Source organism: Papilio polytes, unplaced genomic scaffold, assembly GCF_000836215.1.
Source record: "Papilio polytes unplaced genomic scaffold, Ppol_1.0 DF822067.1, whole genome shotgun sequence".
NCBI classification, from domain to species: domain Eukaryota; kingdom Metazoa; phylum Arthropoda; class Insecta; order Lepidoptera; family Papilionidae; genus Papilio; species Papilio polytes.
Window position 1 is genome coordinate 8,184,818 of NW_013527137.1, and position 16,077 is coordinate 8,200,894.

A 16,077-nucleotide genomic window follows, 5' to 3' on the forward strand; every position below is an offset into this window, starting at 1 on the left:
AACTCTATTATATCCTAGAACACAGTTTAATTAATAACATTGTCCCTTATCATTAAAACTATAATCAAGGCCCTTCCATTTGATGCACAAGTTGTGCAAAAAATTGTCAATATGTCAACCGCCATTTTGTACTAAATTCTACTTGTAAAGTCCTTCCATTTGATACCCATTTTTGGGTTGTTAAACAAAAATATGTCATCAGGCAGTTTATGACGGCAGCCATTTTGGATTTTTAACAGTACGTACTGGTATAGATTGTTCTCAGAATGACATATAGTTTAGTTAATTAAGTTTTGGTACTTATGTTTACACAAATATCGACATAAAACAAATTCAATTTGGCACAAATCCCACAAACGAAGTTTACTCCATGCTCTTATAAAGTGTTAAACCAATTTTTATTACCAACTTACAACTTTAGGGGTCCGTCGTCAAACGAAATGATCGCCCAAAGGGCCACTGGGCAACTTCTGTGGTCCCCCTTACGTAGATAGGACACGATTCCAAAGTAAAAGATTGTTTGTACAATAATTCTTTAAGAAATTTTGTGTCGTAAAATATTATACGAATACTAACTTTTATCATTTATTGAACAGACTATTTAAAAAAATATATAAGTATAAAATTGTACATAACTAACGTCTTTTTCTTTTTGTTTCCATTTACAAGTAATAAAATCTGTTCGTTCGTCTAGCCATTTTATATTCTATAAATTTCCATATAGAGAGCAAGTTTACCTAAGACTTGTATATCCAATCTATATCAAAGAGCAAATAATGAAATGTAAATTCCCCTTTAGTCCTTTGTCTTTATCTGGAACCTTCTTTAAAAGAAAATAACTTTTTCGTTTTTTATTAAATTCACGTGCACATTTCAATAGAGTAAAAATATCTTGGCTATTTCGCAATTTGAAAAACGAATAACGCACTGGCCGTAAAGAATAAATATGGCGTTTGCTTTTCCCCGCCAAAAATCGTTAAAATATAACCTCTTTTTTGTTGATATAAATACTGAATGTCGCCTACCGTTTTTGAATCATTTTATCTTTTAAAGTTTGTAGATCTAAATAAAATAAATTTCATTTTATGTATTAAAAAATATTACGAATTCTAATTCGCTTCTTTGGTTGTAAAACTTTTTACACATATTTAAATAAAGTAATAATTTATTAAGTTCCTCTCTAGGTTACATTTATGTTGACTTTACAATGCACGCCCAATATCTTTATTACGACGCATTCTTAACAGAGGGTGAGCAGAATGAATAGATATGTAGATGAAGGAAATTAGCATCTAGTCATTAGACTGAAAGTAATGTTGTATGTTGACATTTTATGTGAAAAGGATGTCAATAAAGAGGGCAAAGATGTCAGAAAATATAGAGAACAACCAAATCCAAGAGGTTGGTAAAACAACTAAAACTAACCATTGACTAACCTAAATGTAAACAGAAATGACAAAACATACACTTGGCTCAAATATGTTGTAAATACTTAATTTTCTTGTGAAAATAAATAGAGTTTGTGTATTGTAGAAAATACTACATATTTATGTACTTATTTAGGTATATGAAGTGTCAGACTGATGGCAACCCTACAAGATTAAGCTACCGTTTCAAAAAGCCCAAGTTTCATTTCATTGGTTTGATGTCCCATTGAATTTGTCACAATAGGTACTTAGTCGGACAGATGTGCATTATTTTTTATATATAGATCGCGTTACGGTTTTTATTGAGTTCGTTCTTTTATTGTCCCGGTGACATTATAAATATTTGAGTTTATAATAATAATTGTAGTTGCGTTTCATGATATCGATAGTTTAAAAAATATTAAAAACGTTACTGTTTAGTTTATAGACAATATCTTTTACCGCGTATATTTTGGCCTCATCTATGCAGCAGTTAATGTGAAGACTATTTTAATTGTCTTATGACTCAAAAGCAAGTTTTTCCATGATACGTATCTAATTCTATGTTTTCGTACAGATGAGTCTTCAAAACAGTGAACGCCAAATCAAATGATGCCTTACCAATCAAGCTAATTCCAAGAGATCATAATGAACCTAGTTTAGTAGTCTAGTTTTTTTTTTATCGATATGACACGATAGATGTTCACGTCACCAGTAGATCAACACTAGTGACATGTCGGTGTGACGGGAGCCCACTTTAAACCGGCCCTACTGATAATTGGACACGCGTCGTCCGCACTCAATAGAGACCGCTAATCTCTCGCCAAATAACCGCATATTATTATTTGCATTTGAGATTGGAGGGTCCTTGTTTAGGGGGATTAAAAGATAGGGTGACCACGTTATTATACTATATAATAGTGATATCTGGTGGCATTATTTGTCAATGAAATTGTTTCAAATTACAAAGCATCGTTATCGTATAATTATAGTATTGTTTTATGTGTTTTTTTACTTTTTAACCAACAAGTAGTGTTTTTATTTTTATTTTATTTATTTGTTACGTATGTTTATCCTTTAATTTGAAAATGTAAAACCTTTTAAAATACTACAGTGTGCGTGGTCTAGAAATTGTTAAACACATAAATCAAAATGGCCGCCATATGTCATGGCTTTCATTTGAAACAACTGACGTACATCCCAGATAAATCACTGTATTCCATTTGTGCGGGTTGATTGCTGCAGGAGAAATATTTGAAAAACCATTTAAAATAGGTATTTTTGTTATTACTCTCTTAATATGGAATAGTATAACATTTTACACGACAGTGCCTTTTCCTATATTGAAAAACATCCATTAAAAATTTCTACATCATACTTACTAATGTTGTAAATGCGAAAGCTTGTATGGATGGATGTTTGTTAGAATTTTTAGCCTAAGCGGCTGAACGGATTTCGATGAAATTTGGCATAGATGTAGATGATATTATGGAAGAACACATAGGCTACTCATTTGTTTTTTTTTAAATTCCTTGCGGACGGAGTCGCGGCCAAAAGCTAGTAATTAAAAAATAATGAAAACAGTAAAAACAGTTTGGTACTTTCCGCATTATTAATTGCTGCAAAAATCAAAATTGAGGCTTAAAACGTTAGCGTTTGTTTCGAAAGTCTATTTGTACAGAGTACAAAAGAATGAACTCTTTCATTAAACATGTATACAGCCAGTACCAATCAAAGTATCTGCGAACGCTTTGAACATTCGAGAACATTTTCAATTCATCCTTACACCAAGTATGGATTTTACTTTCTTTTGTTTTGTATAAAGTTAACGAAGCGAAAGGTTATTTGCGAGCTCTTAGACTATTGTGTCTCAAGAACAACAGGCTGCTCCTATATCAAGTTAATTTGTATTTTAATTGAATTTTGAAATACAAAAAGCCAAGGAATATTATAATCAATTTAATTTGTATAAGCGCCTTACCTAGGACATGTATTAGTTTAGACAGACTTCCCTAAAATACTTCAAATTATTATTTTTTTTTTATTTTAAGTAAACCATTAAGAATCATTCCTTTTTTAATATCAAGATTTTGTAATTTAAAAGTACTGTCCTGTTGAAAATTATGGTCAATGTACACAGTAGCCCCGGGGCAACAAGATATCCGACATTCACACGAGGGTGCATACATTATTGCGCATTTGGGATCACTGCACGTATCACGGTGTCTTACTACTATTGTGATATCAACTATAAATGTAGATTCCGAAATACATTTTTATATCACAAAGAAACTATATCTAATTATTAAGATGTAAAGAGTTTCGCAGTTTTATGGTGCAAAGTTGATTTAGCTAAAAGTTATGCGTAGATATTCATTTTCAAACTAAAGTTCTATTACTTTTAAAATAAATAAAATAATATAACATTTACATTTACGACGCGGAATTAAAAAGTGACAAACTCTAACAAACATCCGTCTATCTAAACTTTAGCATTTCTGTATTAGTAAGATTAGATTATTATTCAATTTCATAGCATAACCATAACTTTACCTAGAGTAAAAATAGACATGTTCAAATTATTCTTTAAAGACTAAAATTATTGCAAAAATTTACATACGTAATACACAGTTAATTTTGTTATGAAACTTCAAAGCGGTAACTGCATATTAATCTAGTTTACTTAGTTTAAAAAGCAAGTGACCGCGGTTTGTGGGGAGTAAATTTTAACCAGCGCTCCCAGCGGAGACATGCCCCCATATTAGTTTCGCAAACTTTATCTAGATGGTTAAAACGACGGTTTTCGCGGCGAAACTCAAACTTTCATAACCGACAAGACTTGAGCAAAAATTAACACAGTTGGGGAAGATAAGTGTTTATTCCATTATTGACAAATGATTATTAAAACAACTAACAAATTACGTATACAGGGTGACATTTTAAATACCAGAAAAAAATAGCGCACACACTGATGTACATTTTCTTTAATATTTGTAAGTTTATTTTTTAATCGTGATGTGACGCTACATTTTGTCTGATAAATATAAATCACCCTGTATACAGGGACATATATGTAAGCAAACTTAAAATGCCTTATCCCTCTCTATCAGTTCATTCGTTCATTCGGGTTTTCCTGTTCCAAATTGATGAGACATTCGTCATTAAAGTCTTCAATCCCTTTTGATAACGCTATTTTTGTATAACCGAATGACAAATAATTCTTGAACAACAGAGTAACTATCCTATATAGACTGATAGTCTATATATGTCTATTTAGGTATATATGACGTATCTCTCTATGTACTTCAATAGGCAAATAACCCTGTTTGTAGATTACATCCTAGATCGCATCCAGTAGAAATGCTCGGACACGTCCGACAACGCTACGAGTAATCCTTTGAACTCTACCCACTTCCTTACATTTCTGTCCATAGACTACTTGAATAATTGAATACCAAATGGACTAAATTATTTCTGTATTATTTCTATTAGTGTCACTAAATATATTAAATGCCAATTCTTACCCGGTTTTGTTTTTTTATGTAAATAGTTCATAGGAATCTATGAAGATAAAGAAAATGTATGAACTTTGAAATATGACGAAATATGTCATAATCGTTACGTCTCTAATATGTTTCAAGTAATTTTTATTTGCCTTTAATATTTTATATTTAAGAAAAAGGCTTATTGTATCTTGACAGATTCCCTTACACTTTAATTTATATTCATTAAAAAAACAATAAAAAAATACCACATAACCCCACATAATATATTCATCCCCTGCGCACAGGGATGTGGCCAGCTAATATAAGTTGCGAGGGCAATAATTGAGAACCGACCCACCCTGTATCACACTTAATAAAATCACATTTTGGTACACCCCTTGTAACTATCTCGGGGGACGAGTAGCTACAGAACCCATTCTGAATTTGCTTTGTAAATTTTCACATACTCTTTGATATTTAAATGCTAGTTGCAGTCTTCGTTAGAAAGAATAATCGATTATTTTATAACGAAATGACATTGCTGTACAAAATAAAAGACGTAAAGGACATCTTTCAACTAGATTTTGATCAATAATAATAGAGACCTCAAGAATGTTAATTAAATCGATTACTGGCAATCCAAGCAATTGAAAAAAGATTATTCTAATTAGACAGAATCGATATATGATTATCATCGATAATATCCTATGAGTTATAAATATTTAGTGACATTTTGACCAACGTTTAGTAGTTGCGCTTAGTATCTTATGAAAATTTCCTACTAAGGAACTCTTAGTGGCCACTCAAATCATACTAATCACACTGATATTATAAATGCAAAAGTTTAGATGGATGTTTGTTAGACTTTGTAGCCTAAACGGCTGAACGGATTTCCATAAAATTTGTTATAAATGTAGAGCATAGTCTGGAAGAACACATAGACTACTCACTTTTGTTTGTTTTAATTCCACGCGATGTCGCAGGCGAAAGCTAGTAAATCTATAATTCAACCATCTTGTGCTATTAAATTCATTAGAATATTTATTAGCTTGTAGACGAATTGATGATAGTTCAACGACGTTTGTCGACAGTTAATTGATGTCGGTGTCCGAATCGTCGAATTAATATTAACTGTCGTTTATCCAGTGTCAATATTTGAGGCGATAACGACGTAATAAATCAGCCTAATGAATTACATTGAATACTATCGTTTGAGGTTAATGACTGGTTAAGATCTTTGACTGAAGAGTCTAATGATAGTACAGCAATCATTGAGTAATCAAATATAACAATTGACGATCGTAATATTGTTTTAGCGGACGCACACCTTTGAATAAACTATCGCACGACTATTGAGCGATTGTCGATTGTGTCGCAGCAACTATTTTTTTTATACAAAAAGGTGGCAAACGAGCAAGCGGCCACCTAAATTCCGCCAAATTGGCGAAGCGACCGTTGCCAATATACATCCGCAATTATAAATGCGTTGCCTACCCTACATCAACGGAGGAGGAGATGCACATAAAGAGGATATTTCCCCTTCCTATGCGTCTCCTCCACCGTCAAATCCACTTTTCCATCCGATCCTTTCCTTAATAGAAAAAGGTGGGACGGGAAAGGGACTAAAATTGAGCCTCCGGCACCACACTCATCAGACGAAACGCGGAATTGCTTCCACTTCACGCCAGTTTTCTGTGTGGTCGTGGTATTGCACCGGGCGAGCCGACTCATTCGTGCGAAGATGTTAAAGCTGGCTCTACCACTGTTAGTAGGACAACTAAAAATCGACTAGTGTTCGCACCTCCATTTAAGCTTATAGGAATCAAAGCGACTAATCAGTTGTGTGATAGTTTAATCACTATGCGTGCTCTATGTTACTACAAGGAATAGACAATGTTTAGTTAAGCGTGTTTTAAATCTGACCACCCCTTATTGATATTGACTTCAACTCTGTTTCATGTTTAATCATACTAACATTATAAATGCGAAAGTTTGGATGGTTGGATGGATATTTATTTCAGTTTGTAGCCTAAACTCCTGAATAGATCTCGACGAAATTTAGCATAGATGTAGAGAATAGTCTGGAAGAATACATAGGCTACTTGCTTTTGTTTTTTTAATTCCACGCGGACGGAGTCGCGGGCGTAAACTAGTCATAAATAATAACAACACTACTTTCTTATATCATAACCATTTTAAAAAATGACTAAATAATATTTATTCCTATGTTTAAATTACAGAATAGTTTCGTAAACATGTGTGTGATTCGACCACAATTCCCAAAAGCGAGTCGCCGGCGTCCTGCTTGCTATTTGCTCTGCAATGCTTCTGTCGAATATCCATGCATCGCTATATCATGCCAAAAAGGAAAATAATTCCCCGTGGAAACTAAGCAGTAAATAAAAACATAAAAGATGTGTACATCCACTGCAGTATTTTCACAAACTAAACAAAATAAACATAACCTAAAGATTTTTGATAAACCTGGTAACTAAATAAATCTTACTAATGTTATAAATGCGAATGTTTTAATTTTACGAAATCGCAGGCTAAAGGTAGTTTACATCTACGTTAAAATAAAAATATTTGTATTTTTTGTACATATGTAATCAATAAACGACTTAAAAATTCTTTTATCATTAGAAGGTTAACTTATCACTGAGTAATATTGCCTTATATTATTATACTAGTTTTTTTTTTTATTACAAAGAAATCGGGCAAAAGCTGGTATTGTACAAATGGGTTTGTAACCAAAAAAACTTCTAACAAGACCCTCCTCCTCTACCAGTATTGTATAATAAAATATCATGGATTACATCATACAATTGAATCAAATTTCTCTTAAATAATATGATAGTGGTATGAGTCCCCTATATCTAATAATATAGGTAGTTATCCTTTTGAATTATCTTCCAGACTCCGCCATTTATTCTTATTACGAAGCACCCTCGAGTTTAAACTAACTCCCGTATAGTAACTGAGGATAATAACATTACAATACCCTACAATATTCAGACATTTATATTTCTATAATATATTTATAAGATAGATTGGATTAAATTGACTCAACGAGATTAACTCTATGAGGAGAATCAAAGAGTATGTAACTATTTCGTTTTAAATCATAGAGTAAAAATGTTAATACGTTCATTAATTAATCAGTCCACTATTTTTATTAGAAAAACTATGACGTTTTGTGCCTTTGATAGTAACTATGTTACTGAATTCCAAAGTTCCATATCCAAAGTCCTCCCTTTCATAAATTACTTACAACTTAATGCTACATAATCAATCATATCGTAATTTTAATTTAATTATTTTAAAAACAATAATCATTCTTTGCTAAAAATAGCAAAATCATTAATCAAATTGTTTTATACCCCAACATTTAAATTCGTACAATTTGTTTTTATTATGTGGCAACCCTCGTTATATTGCACTCGGCTAGGGCTGTCCTTGTGCCCTTTGTATCGTTTCAATTTCTCAAAACATTGTTATGTTACGAGTGAGGTTATATCGGACAAAACCATGCATGCTGTATGTTGCATAAACTATAATACAATTAAAATGATAACAATTAATATAAAAATAATATAATCAAATGCACCGGGAATATTGCTGTTATTTCACTCGAATATTTCCGTACTTAACCAGACAAAATACTTATTCAGAATACTTGAGTTACAAACTTTACATCAATTGAAATAAGAGATATTTTTATTGTAAAATTGTTCTATTGCCGTTTATTCATAAAGTTCCATTGTTTTTTCTTTTCGTTTCTTTCCACGGCATCACAGATGGCAGCACTGTGCAGCTGTTGTGCTCTTCAGAACTAACCACACTCCATTGTTTCGTTTCGCAGACTTAAAACTTACTTCGCTTTTTAGTTATAAAAGATTAAATGTATTCGAAACTGGACAAGTTTCTCTTTACCATTGTTTTTGTATTATTTCTAGGTAAAGAATTTGTTATATAAACTATCAAGGTAAAATTTAAAATACCTGGTTTACGCATATTATCCTGAAATACGTATGTAACATTACCTCTCTTAGTTACACTAATTAGAGTTTGCTAACGAGATAAAGTAATTAGACATAACATCAACTTAAGTGGACTCTTTATAAATTCATTTATAACAAAATAAAACTCTCTACGTCTCGGAAAAGTTTTCAAGCATCCAAATTCCAAGCATGTAGTAAATTTAGTGAAACTGCGTAAATGTTGAATTAGATTGTAAAATATGTATTTAAAATAATATCAATAATATGTGAAGATAAATCAATATTACTTTGATGAACTTACAATAAGCCCAAAAATTAGGTATCGTTTGATAACTTTAAAAAAACATTACACGAATACATAAAACGTATGAATACTCGACTTGAATTGCATGCGTCAGTATTAAATTACAGATAAAACCTGGTTGCAATATATGAGAAGCATTACACGGACCTGTATCACTTCGTAGAACTGTTTGTGAGAACTTCCTGTTATGATTGTAAGCAATTTGACACTTAATTATAAGGCTTTTATCTCAGTTCCCAGGAATATTCAATGAGTTTGCAATTTTACTGCATACGTCATTGTATACGTATACATAACTCGTCGTATCACAACACAATTTGACTTTAAAGAAGTAAATTAAATTATTTAGTACTAGCTTTCGGCGGCGACTCCGTCCGCGTGGAATAAAAAAAAACAAAAGCGAGTAGCCTATGTGTTCTTTCCAGACTATCCTCTACGTCTTTGCCAAATTTCATAGAGATTCGTTCAGTAGTTTAGGCTACAAACTCTAACAAACATCCATCCATCGAAACTTTCACATTTATAATAAGAGTGAGATCTATACTAATGTTATAATGAGGAAAGATTTGTATTTTTGTATGTATTGAAATAAATCAAAGCTACTGGGCCATTTTAAAAATGTTTTCACCGTTATAAGTGACTATGTTTTTTATTAATTTTTTTAAATTTCAAGGGAACAAAATCGCGAGCAGCAGCTATTTCCTAATAAACTTAAATACTCCTGTATTTTACAAGATGTTTCACTAAAAATAAGTTTCTCTGTCAGTAACCTAAACAAATTTATACAAACTATAGAATAACAAGGCGTAATTCGTAGATTTATATTTTAGTTCACTATTTCCCAAACGGGTTGTACGTAATTTAAACGTTTACGTACGAACAATTTAAAAACTAACATCAAACTGAAATAACTAACAATAATATTAACATATAAACTGTCGTCTAATACGAGATAAAAGGAATTCCAGGTTCACTCGTTTCCGGGCCACGGGACGATCGCTTAGTTCGAGTACATAGTAAGGCTTTTAGGATAAGCTCTCGAATCCGCCCCGTGTGTACGCAGCTCATTTTAATGCGAAATTACGATGAAATAGCGAATATTGGTTTAAAGCTAAAAGCTCAATCTATCTAGATGCGATACAATTTGCTTTGACGCAGGCGAACGGCTATGATTAAGTACGAAGCCACGTCTATTGAAGTCAGCCATTACTCTAACCTAACTGGAAATGCCGCAAGTGATCACGACATACCATGTCTTAACATTGAAGACTTTACGGAATTCAAATCTTTATGAATTTCAAATTAATTCAAAGATTAATAATGTATTTTTAGGCATGTGATGTTAGCTGCCCCCCTCCCCTTCTTCGTAGACCATCGAAAAATAAAAAAAATGGTGTATGAACTACTGCGAACAACTAAAATGTCTTCAAACAGACTTCAGATAGGCAACACAAAAACTTGTAAATTTTTCATTAAAACTTGGACCACTTTAATAGCTTGTCAATTCCCCCCTTGATTATAGACCCTTACCCCGTAAATTACAAGATTAATTGGTAACAAACTTAAATGCAAGCAATCAAGAAAAACCCCGGCTAACAAATTGTAAAGGCAAAATGTATATCACAATAAATGTATGTTGTATACCCGTGCCGTACAACGTCTAACTGCGTTGACCTCTCGTGTCCTTAAAATAAACGTCAGTATACCTCCATACATCCTAATAGACGCAACAATTTGGTACAAACCTACGCTTAGAACTGGGAAACATTCAGAGACGTTCAAACTTTTACTTTTGTTATTATTTACACATATCCACATTTGTAAATTATTTATATTATGCATCAATGAACTTAAATATCGACAAATTTAAAAAGCTGGTTTAATACAGCTTCAAGTTGCAGACAACTTGAAGTTAGCCGTATAAGTTCTAAGGCTTCATCATAAACACTAAAATCAACAACATAGATGGATGTATAAAGCAGTTAAAAACTTTGGTAACAAAAATTAAATTAAAAAATTCGACTCCACACATGCGAGTGTTCTTTATTGAAGTAAACACGTTGATTGTCTGAAGTCATAGTGATGCGTTGTTTTTTGTTCAATTACGCCCATCGAGCTTCTGGCGAGGGATCCTCGGCCTATTTACCACCAAATGGATTCCATCAATGACCACTGTCCTACTTTGTTATAGTTTATTAACTGCGCTCTACAATGTACAGATAGATCAGATTAATGGATTAAATACTATTGTTTCGTGCAGTTTCTGATTAGAGTTTCTTTATTTTGTAACCATAGTTTAATCTATTCCCGCCCACGTCTTTAGTTAGTCAGCATTTTCGTAATAAAACTACGATATGGATGTCCTCCAGTGACGAATAAACGTCTTTACTAGACAGTTGCCCAGTTATTTTTAACCATTCGTTAGTGTTTTTGGTTCGATAAGATGAAATGCGTTTCCAAACATAACTTGAGTATTACTCCTTTAAAACTTAGTTCAACAACAACCAAACCCCCCACTTAAGTATTTACTTAATCACTAATCAATAATGTTTTCACATCAATTGGTAGAAAACATCTCTTTAGTACCTAAATAGTATTTCATTTTTACATTGTTTCTGTAAAATAAAACATATTAGTTTGGACAAAAAAATGTCCGTACTGGGAACAAACTATTTTATAGCGTACTAATTCTGTCAAAGCTTCACAGAAACTATGCGCTATGCGGCGCGTTGTTCACACATTACATATTTGCTATGTGCATTAAATACTTAGCTGTTTAAAAAAGTTTTTAACGTTACGAAAACATAATGTTTTAAATAACTTTCTAAACATAAAAATATATCTATATTAAAATTAAAAGATTTGTTTTTTTTTATGTATTGATATAACGCCAAAACTATTGGGCCGAGCTCAAAAATTCTAACACTTTTAAATGCTATGTTATCAATCAGTAACATAGGCTATACTTTTTTATTGTTTTTTATTTCACGCGGAATTCGCCAGCAATAGCTAGTTTCAGATATAGAAATAATTCAGATTAACAAAAATTAAACCATGAAATCTTTAAAAGAAAAAAAAAATAAACCCGTATATTTTTTTTAAATTGTATTAACCGAAAAAGAACATGCAGGTAACAATGAACCAAACATTATCCTATACAGATAAAATAACTTGTCAAAAAAGAATTTGCATAATAACCGCAAACATCCAAACTTCTAAACTCACAATGCCCAGTATTTATAGCACCATATAAATCTAGCACCCTCAATAAACGGCAGAGCTTCCAAACAATTTTCCCCCGGGTTGAGAACCGGTGGAAAGATCTCGAACTATGTCGTGTAACTAGGAAGCGTTGCCGGCGGCTCTCAAACTTCCAACAACGAGGTTTCCTTCAGTATGCGGATGTTTTAAATGTTATTTTCTCTTTATAGTGGTCTCAACATTGCTATTCATTGTTACTGGTAAAGAAGATAAATGTAGTTCTCATTTAAAAGGGAATTAAATTTACAAATCTATACTATTATAATAAAGCGTAAACACACTCTACTTTGTTGCCTAAGATTTACAGTATATATTTGCAATTACAGCATATTTTTGAATAATTCTTTTTTGAATAAGAAGTCCTACACCTACGTCACGCTTTAGGCTATATATTTTCACGCCATTAAACTTATGGGGTTAATATTTTGGGTAAAAACACTAATGTGGAAAAGAGACCGTAAGTTACTGCCAACATCGAGGAAGCAAGGTTATTATGGTAACGGCAATTTGACATTTGCAATTAAGAATTGGACAAATGAAAACACTAAAATAGAGTTTTTATAATTTCATGCGGATAAAGCAGCACGGAAACGGCTAGTGTTTTAAATAACAATAAGTTATTATTGATACTTATAATTTATGCTTGTAACGGAATTGGAATTACAAAGTTTTGGAAGTCATTGTTTTTACTTTAAATGTGCATCCAGCGGTGATGGTCTGTTTCTTTGCTTTAGTTTTATGTAGCGAGAAAATAATGCACAGACGGCGTTATATCAAAAAGAGAACTTCCGGAACAGACTACACTTCGTTGTTGCATGCTTTTTAAATCACTAGTCTGTGCACGGAAATGTACTTTTATGCCCAAATATCCTTGTTAAGGTTTTATCAATTTTTTTCATTAATATAAATTGAATGATGGATGGATGTTTGTTTGATTTTATAGCCTAAACGGCTGAACGGGTTTTGATGAAATTTGGCATAGATGTAGAACATAATCTGGGAGAACACATAGAAGTACTTTTTTTTTTAATTGCACGCGAAAAAATCGCGGACGAAACCTAGTGTAATAAAACATTGTAAAACATTTTTTTCTATTCAAGTTACGTCGACATCGAAAACAAATGATATACGAGTGACGTCAATCTTTCGTTTTCACCTGAGACTGATTGAACCAAGCCAGGCCAGCAATCACCGTGTGACAGTTCATTATACTCAATATCTTTTTTATTCTACCGAACAAGCGATATTGCGTTCCATAGATTAACTTTCATCTAACAGATGTGTAGGTACAAACTAAAATACAATTTTCGTTATCACGTCATATCGTTACATTGCAATATATGAAATAGTCTGAAGATGTAGACGCGTTTGACAGAAAAATTTCGTGAAGGCATCCAGGATTATTCGGTCGGATGGCGGGCCAAAGCGATTCGAACTGGATTCAGCCGGTACAAAGCGAATCTGGAATTCGCTACATTCTGAACACTATATGCTTCACTGCTGAGACGATATATATATTATTGAAAAATGTTTGCGATTTACATGTATTATTTTTTTTTAATTAATTTATTTACACATGTTATTGTCGTTTATCAATACAAAAGTGAGGTGTACTTAACATGTAATTTAATTTAATATTTTCGTTGTTTCAGCTCAAAATGTCGAAATCACTCCGCTGAAGGCTGTGCGTCGTGTGGGAGACGAGCTGATAGTGCTCTGCAAAGTGCCATATCGCATTGACTCTTGTCGGTAAGTTGTTTTACCATAGTAACAAATTACTCTCCTCAAGATTTGAGTAGAACGAAAACTTCATTTGACATTGAAATATCTTCTTTCTCTCTCTGTCTTATCACTGCTATATCTTTCATCTCGCTCATGTAACGAAATTGGTCATAGTGCTTGACGTATTATGTGATCTCGTTTGATAGTTACTTTACCTATGTATTAAACGGGTAGACCTTCTGCCAATTATGAATTTACATGACCGCAACTATTATGTCGTCGAATAATTTGTGAATTACAAGGATGTGGATTGGCAAGCGGCCGAAACTTAGCACCGATGTTCGTGGCAAGTTTAACGTCTTAGTTAACTCACCGCTACAACTTAACTATGCGTAACTACGATGTTAAACTCGCGTTGTTCATCGTGGATAAGTTAACGACTTCATGCTTTGATTACAAACATATTTGAGCTGCTTTACCTACGTGAAATTAAAAAAAAATATAGTTGTAAATGTCGATATCATTGAATTAAAAATGCACTCAACATAAAATATACAATACTTTGGGTGAAAGGCTATTTGTTTTAAGCGCTATTACGTTTATTTATTAGGTTAGGTTTAGGTTATGTTCAGGAGAGCCATTTAAAGTCTTCATTTTTAGAAAAAAAAAACATGAATGCAAATCCTGGGAATAATTTCAATTGAAAGACCGGCTCTAGATTAAAATTACTATAATTCTGCATACTTTATTATTTATTTTATATTTAAAAAACTGAATATATGAGTCAAAATCGCGTAAAATGGCGGTTGGAACAAATAGCCTTTCACCCGTCGAATAGATGGATGTTTAATTTCGTAGATTTTTAGATAGTTTTGATTTTAGTCTACTAATATTAATAACTCCAGTTGAGAGAGACTTGTGTCTAATCCCGTAATAATAACGAGGTAACGGCCCGTGCTGAGGCTCCTGAGGGAGCCCTCGAGCTTAGTTACCTATAAACGAGGTTTAGGCTAAGCGCCATCTGCGCTCGGCTTCCTCAAGCTCTGTGAATCTGTAAATGTCTTAAAGGCAAACAGTGGCAATTCAGTCACGAAAAAAAAAGAGTGGAGTATACTTAAATAATGTAGCCTAGGCTTACTTACTGTTTTTTTTTATCTTTATTTAACTAATTCGTGATGTTTTAATTTTCAGAATGACAGTGGGTCCTACGTCTTACCGTCTGATACCAAACAACCAGGGAGATGTGGTGTACCATGGACAAGGATTGGAGGTTAGAACTACTATTAAGAAAAGGCGCACACCTTTGATCAAACTAACGCACACCTGTTGTGCGATTGTCAATTTTTTGCAATTGAACTTTTTAGTTGCACAACTCAAAATCGAGTAGTATGTTCACCGCCATATAAGCTTATAGAAATTAAAGATTAAAGCGAGACTAAACAGTTGTGCGATATTTTAGTATCAAGTGTGCGTACACTAAATCTAAGTAGAAGTTACTGATACGTACTTGAACCACAGACTAAAAAACAAACTGTCTTGCAGGTGGGAGAATGCGGTGCCCAAATCAAGCACATCAAGGAGGAATGGAACGGGAACATCTCTTGCGTCCTACCGCCGAAGACCGGTAGCATCGAGGTCTCTGGTACTATGCAGCTTCTCGTCGCAAGTAAGTCACTCAGTTCGGTCTAAAAGAAACTCTAAACCACGTTATTATAAAGATCAAACTCGTATGTAATTTTAATTACTTAATAGTAAAGAACCAATATTGACTGACCTATCACCTTTAGACGTCAATATTATTTTAGTTTAAGCGTGCGTTCGCACGGGCAGACTTTGTACGCCGCGGTAAAGTTCAAGGTCAGCAGACTTTTTACGCGCACGAGATAGGTGTTCGTACG

The 16,077-nt window shown here is 33.0% G+C and overlaps 1 protein-coding gene across 1 annotated transcript in view; it reads left to right on the forward strand.

Annotated features, from left to right (window-relative positions):
- The first annotated feature begins 1,313 nt into the window (after positions 1-1,313).
- The window catches only part of LOC106106930 (fasciclin-3), a 22,728-nt gene continuing 7,964 nt past the window's right edge, over positions 1,314-16,077 (forward strand). Inside the window, exons 1-4 of the mRNA XM_013287589.1 lie at positions 1,314-1,401; positions 14,110-14,206; positions 15,371-15,449; positions 15,722-15,845. Of these exons, the coding sequence (XP_013143043.1) occupies positions 1,314-1,401; positions 14,110-14,206; positions 15,371-15,449; positions 15,722-15,845 (388 nt within the window). The remainder of the gene's footprint in view (positions 1,402-14,109; positions 14,207-15,370; positions 15,450-15,721; positions 15,846-16,077) is intronic.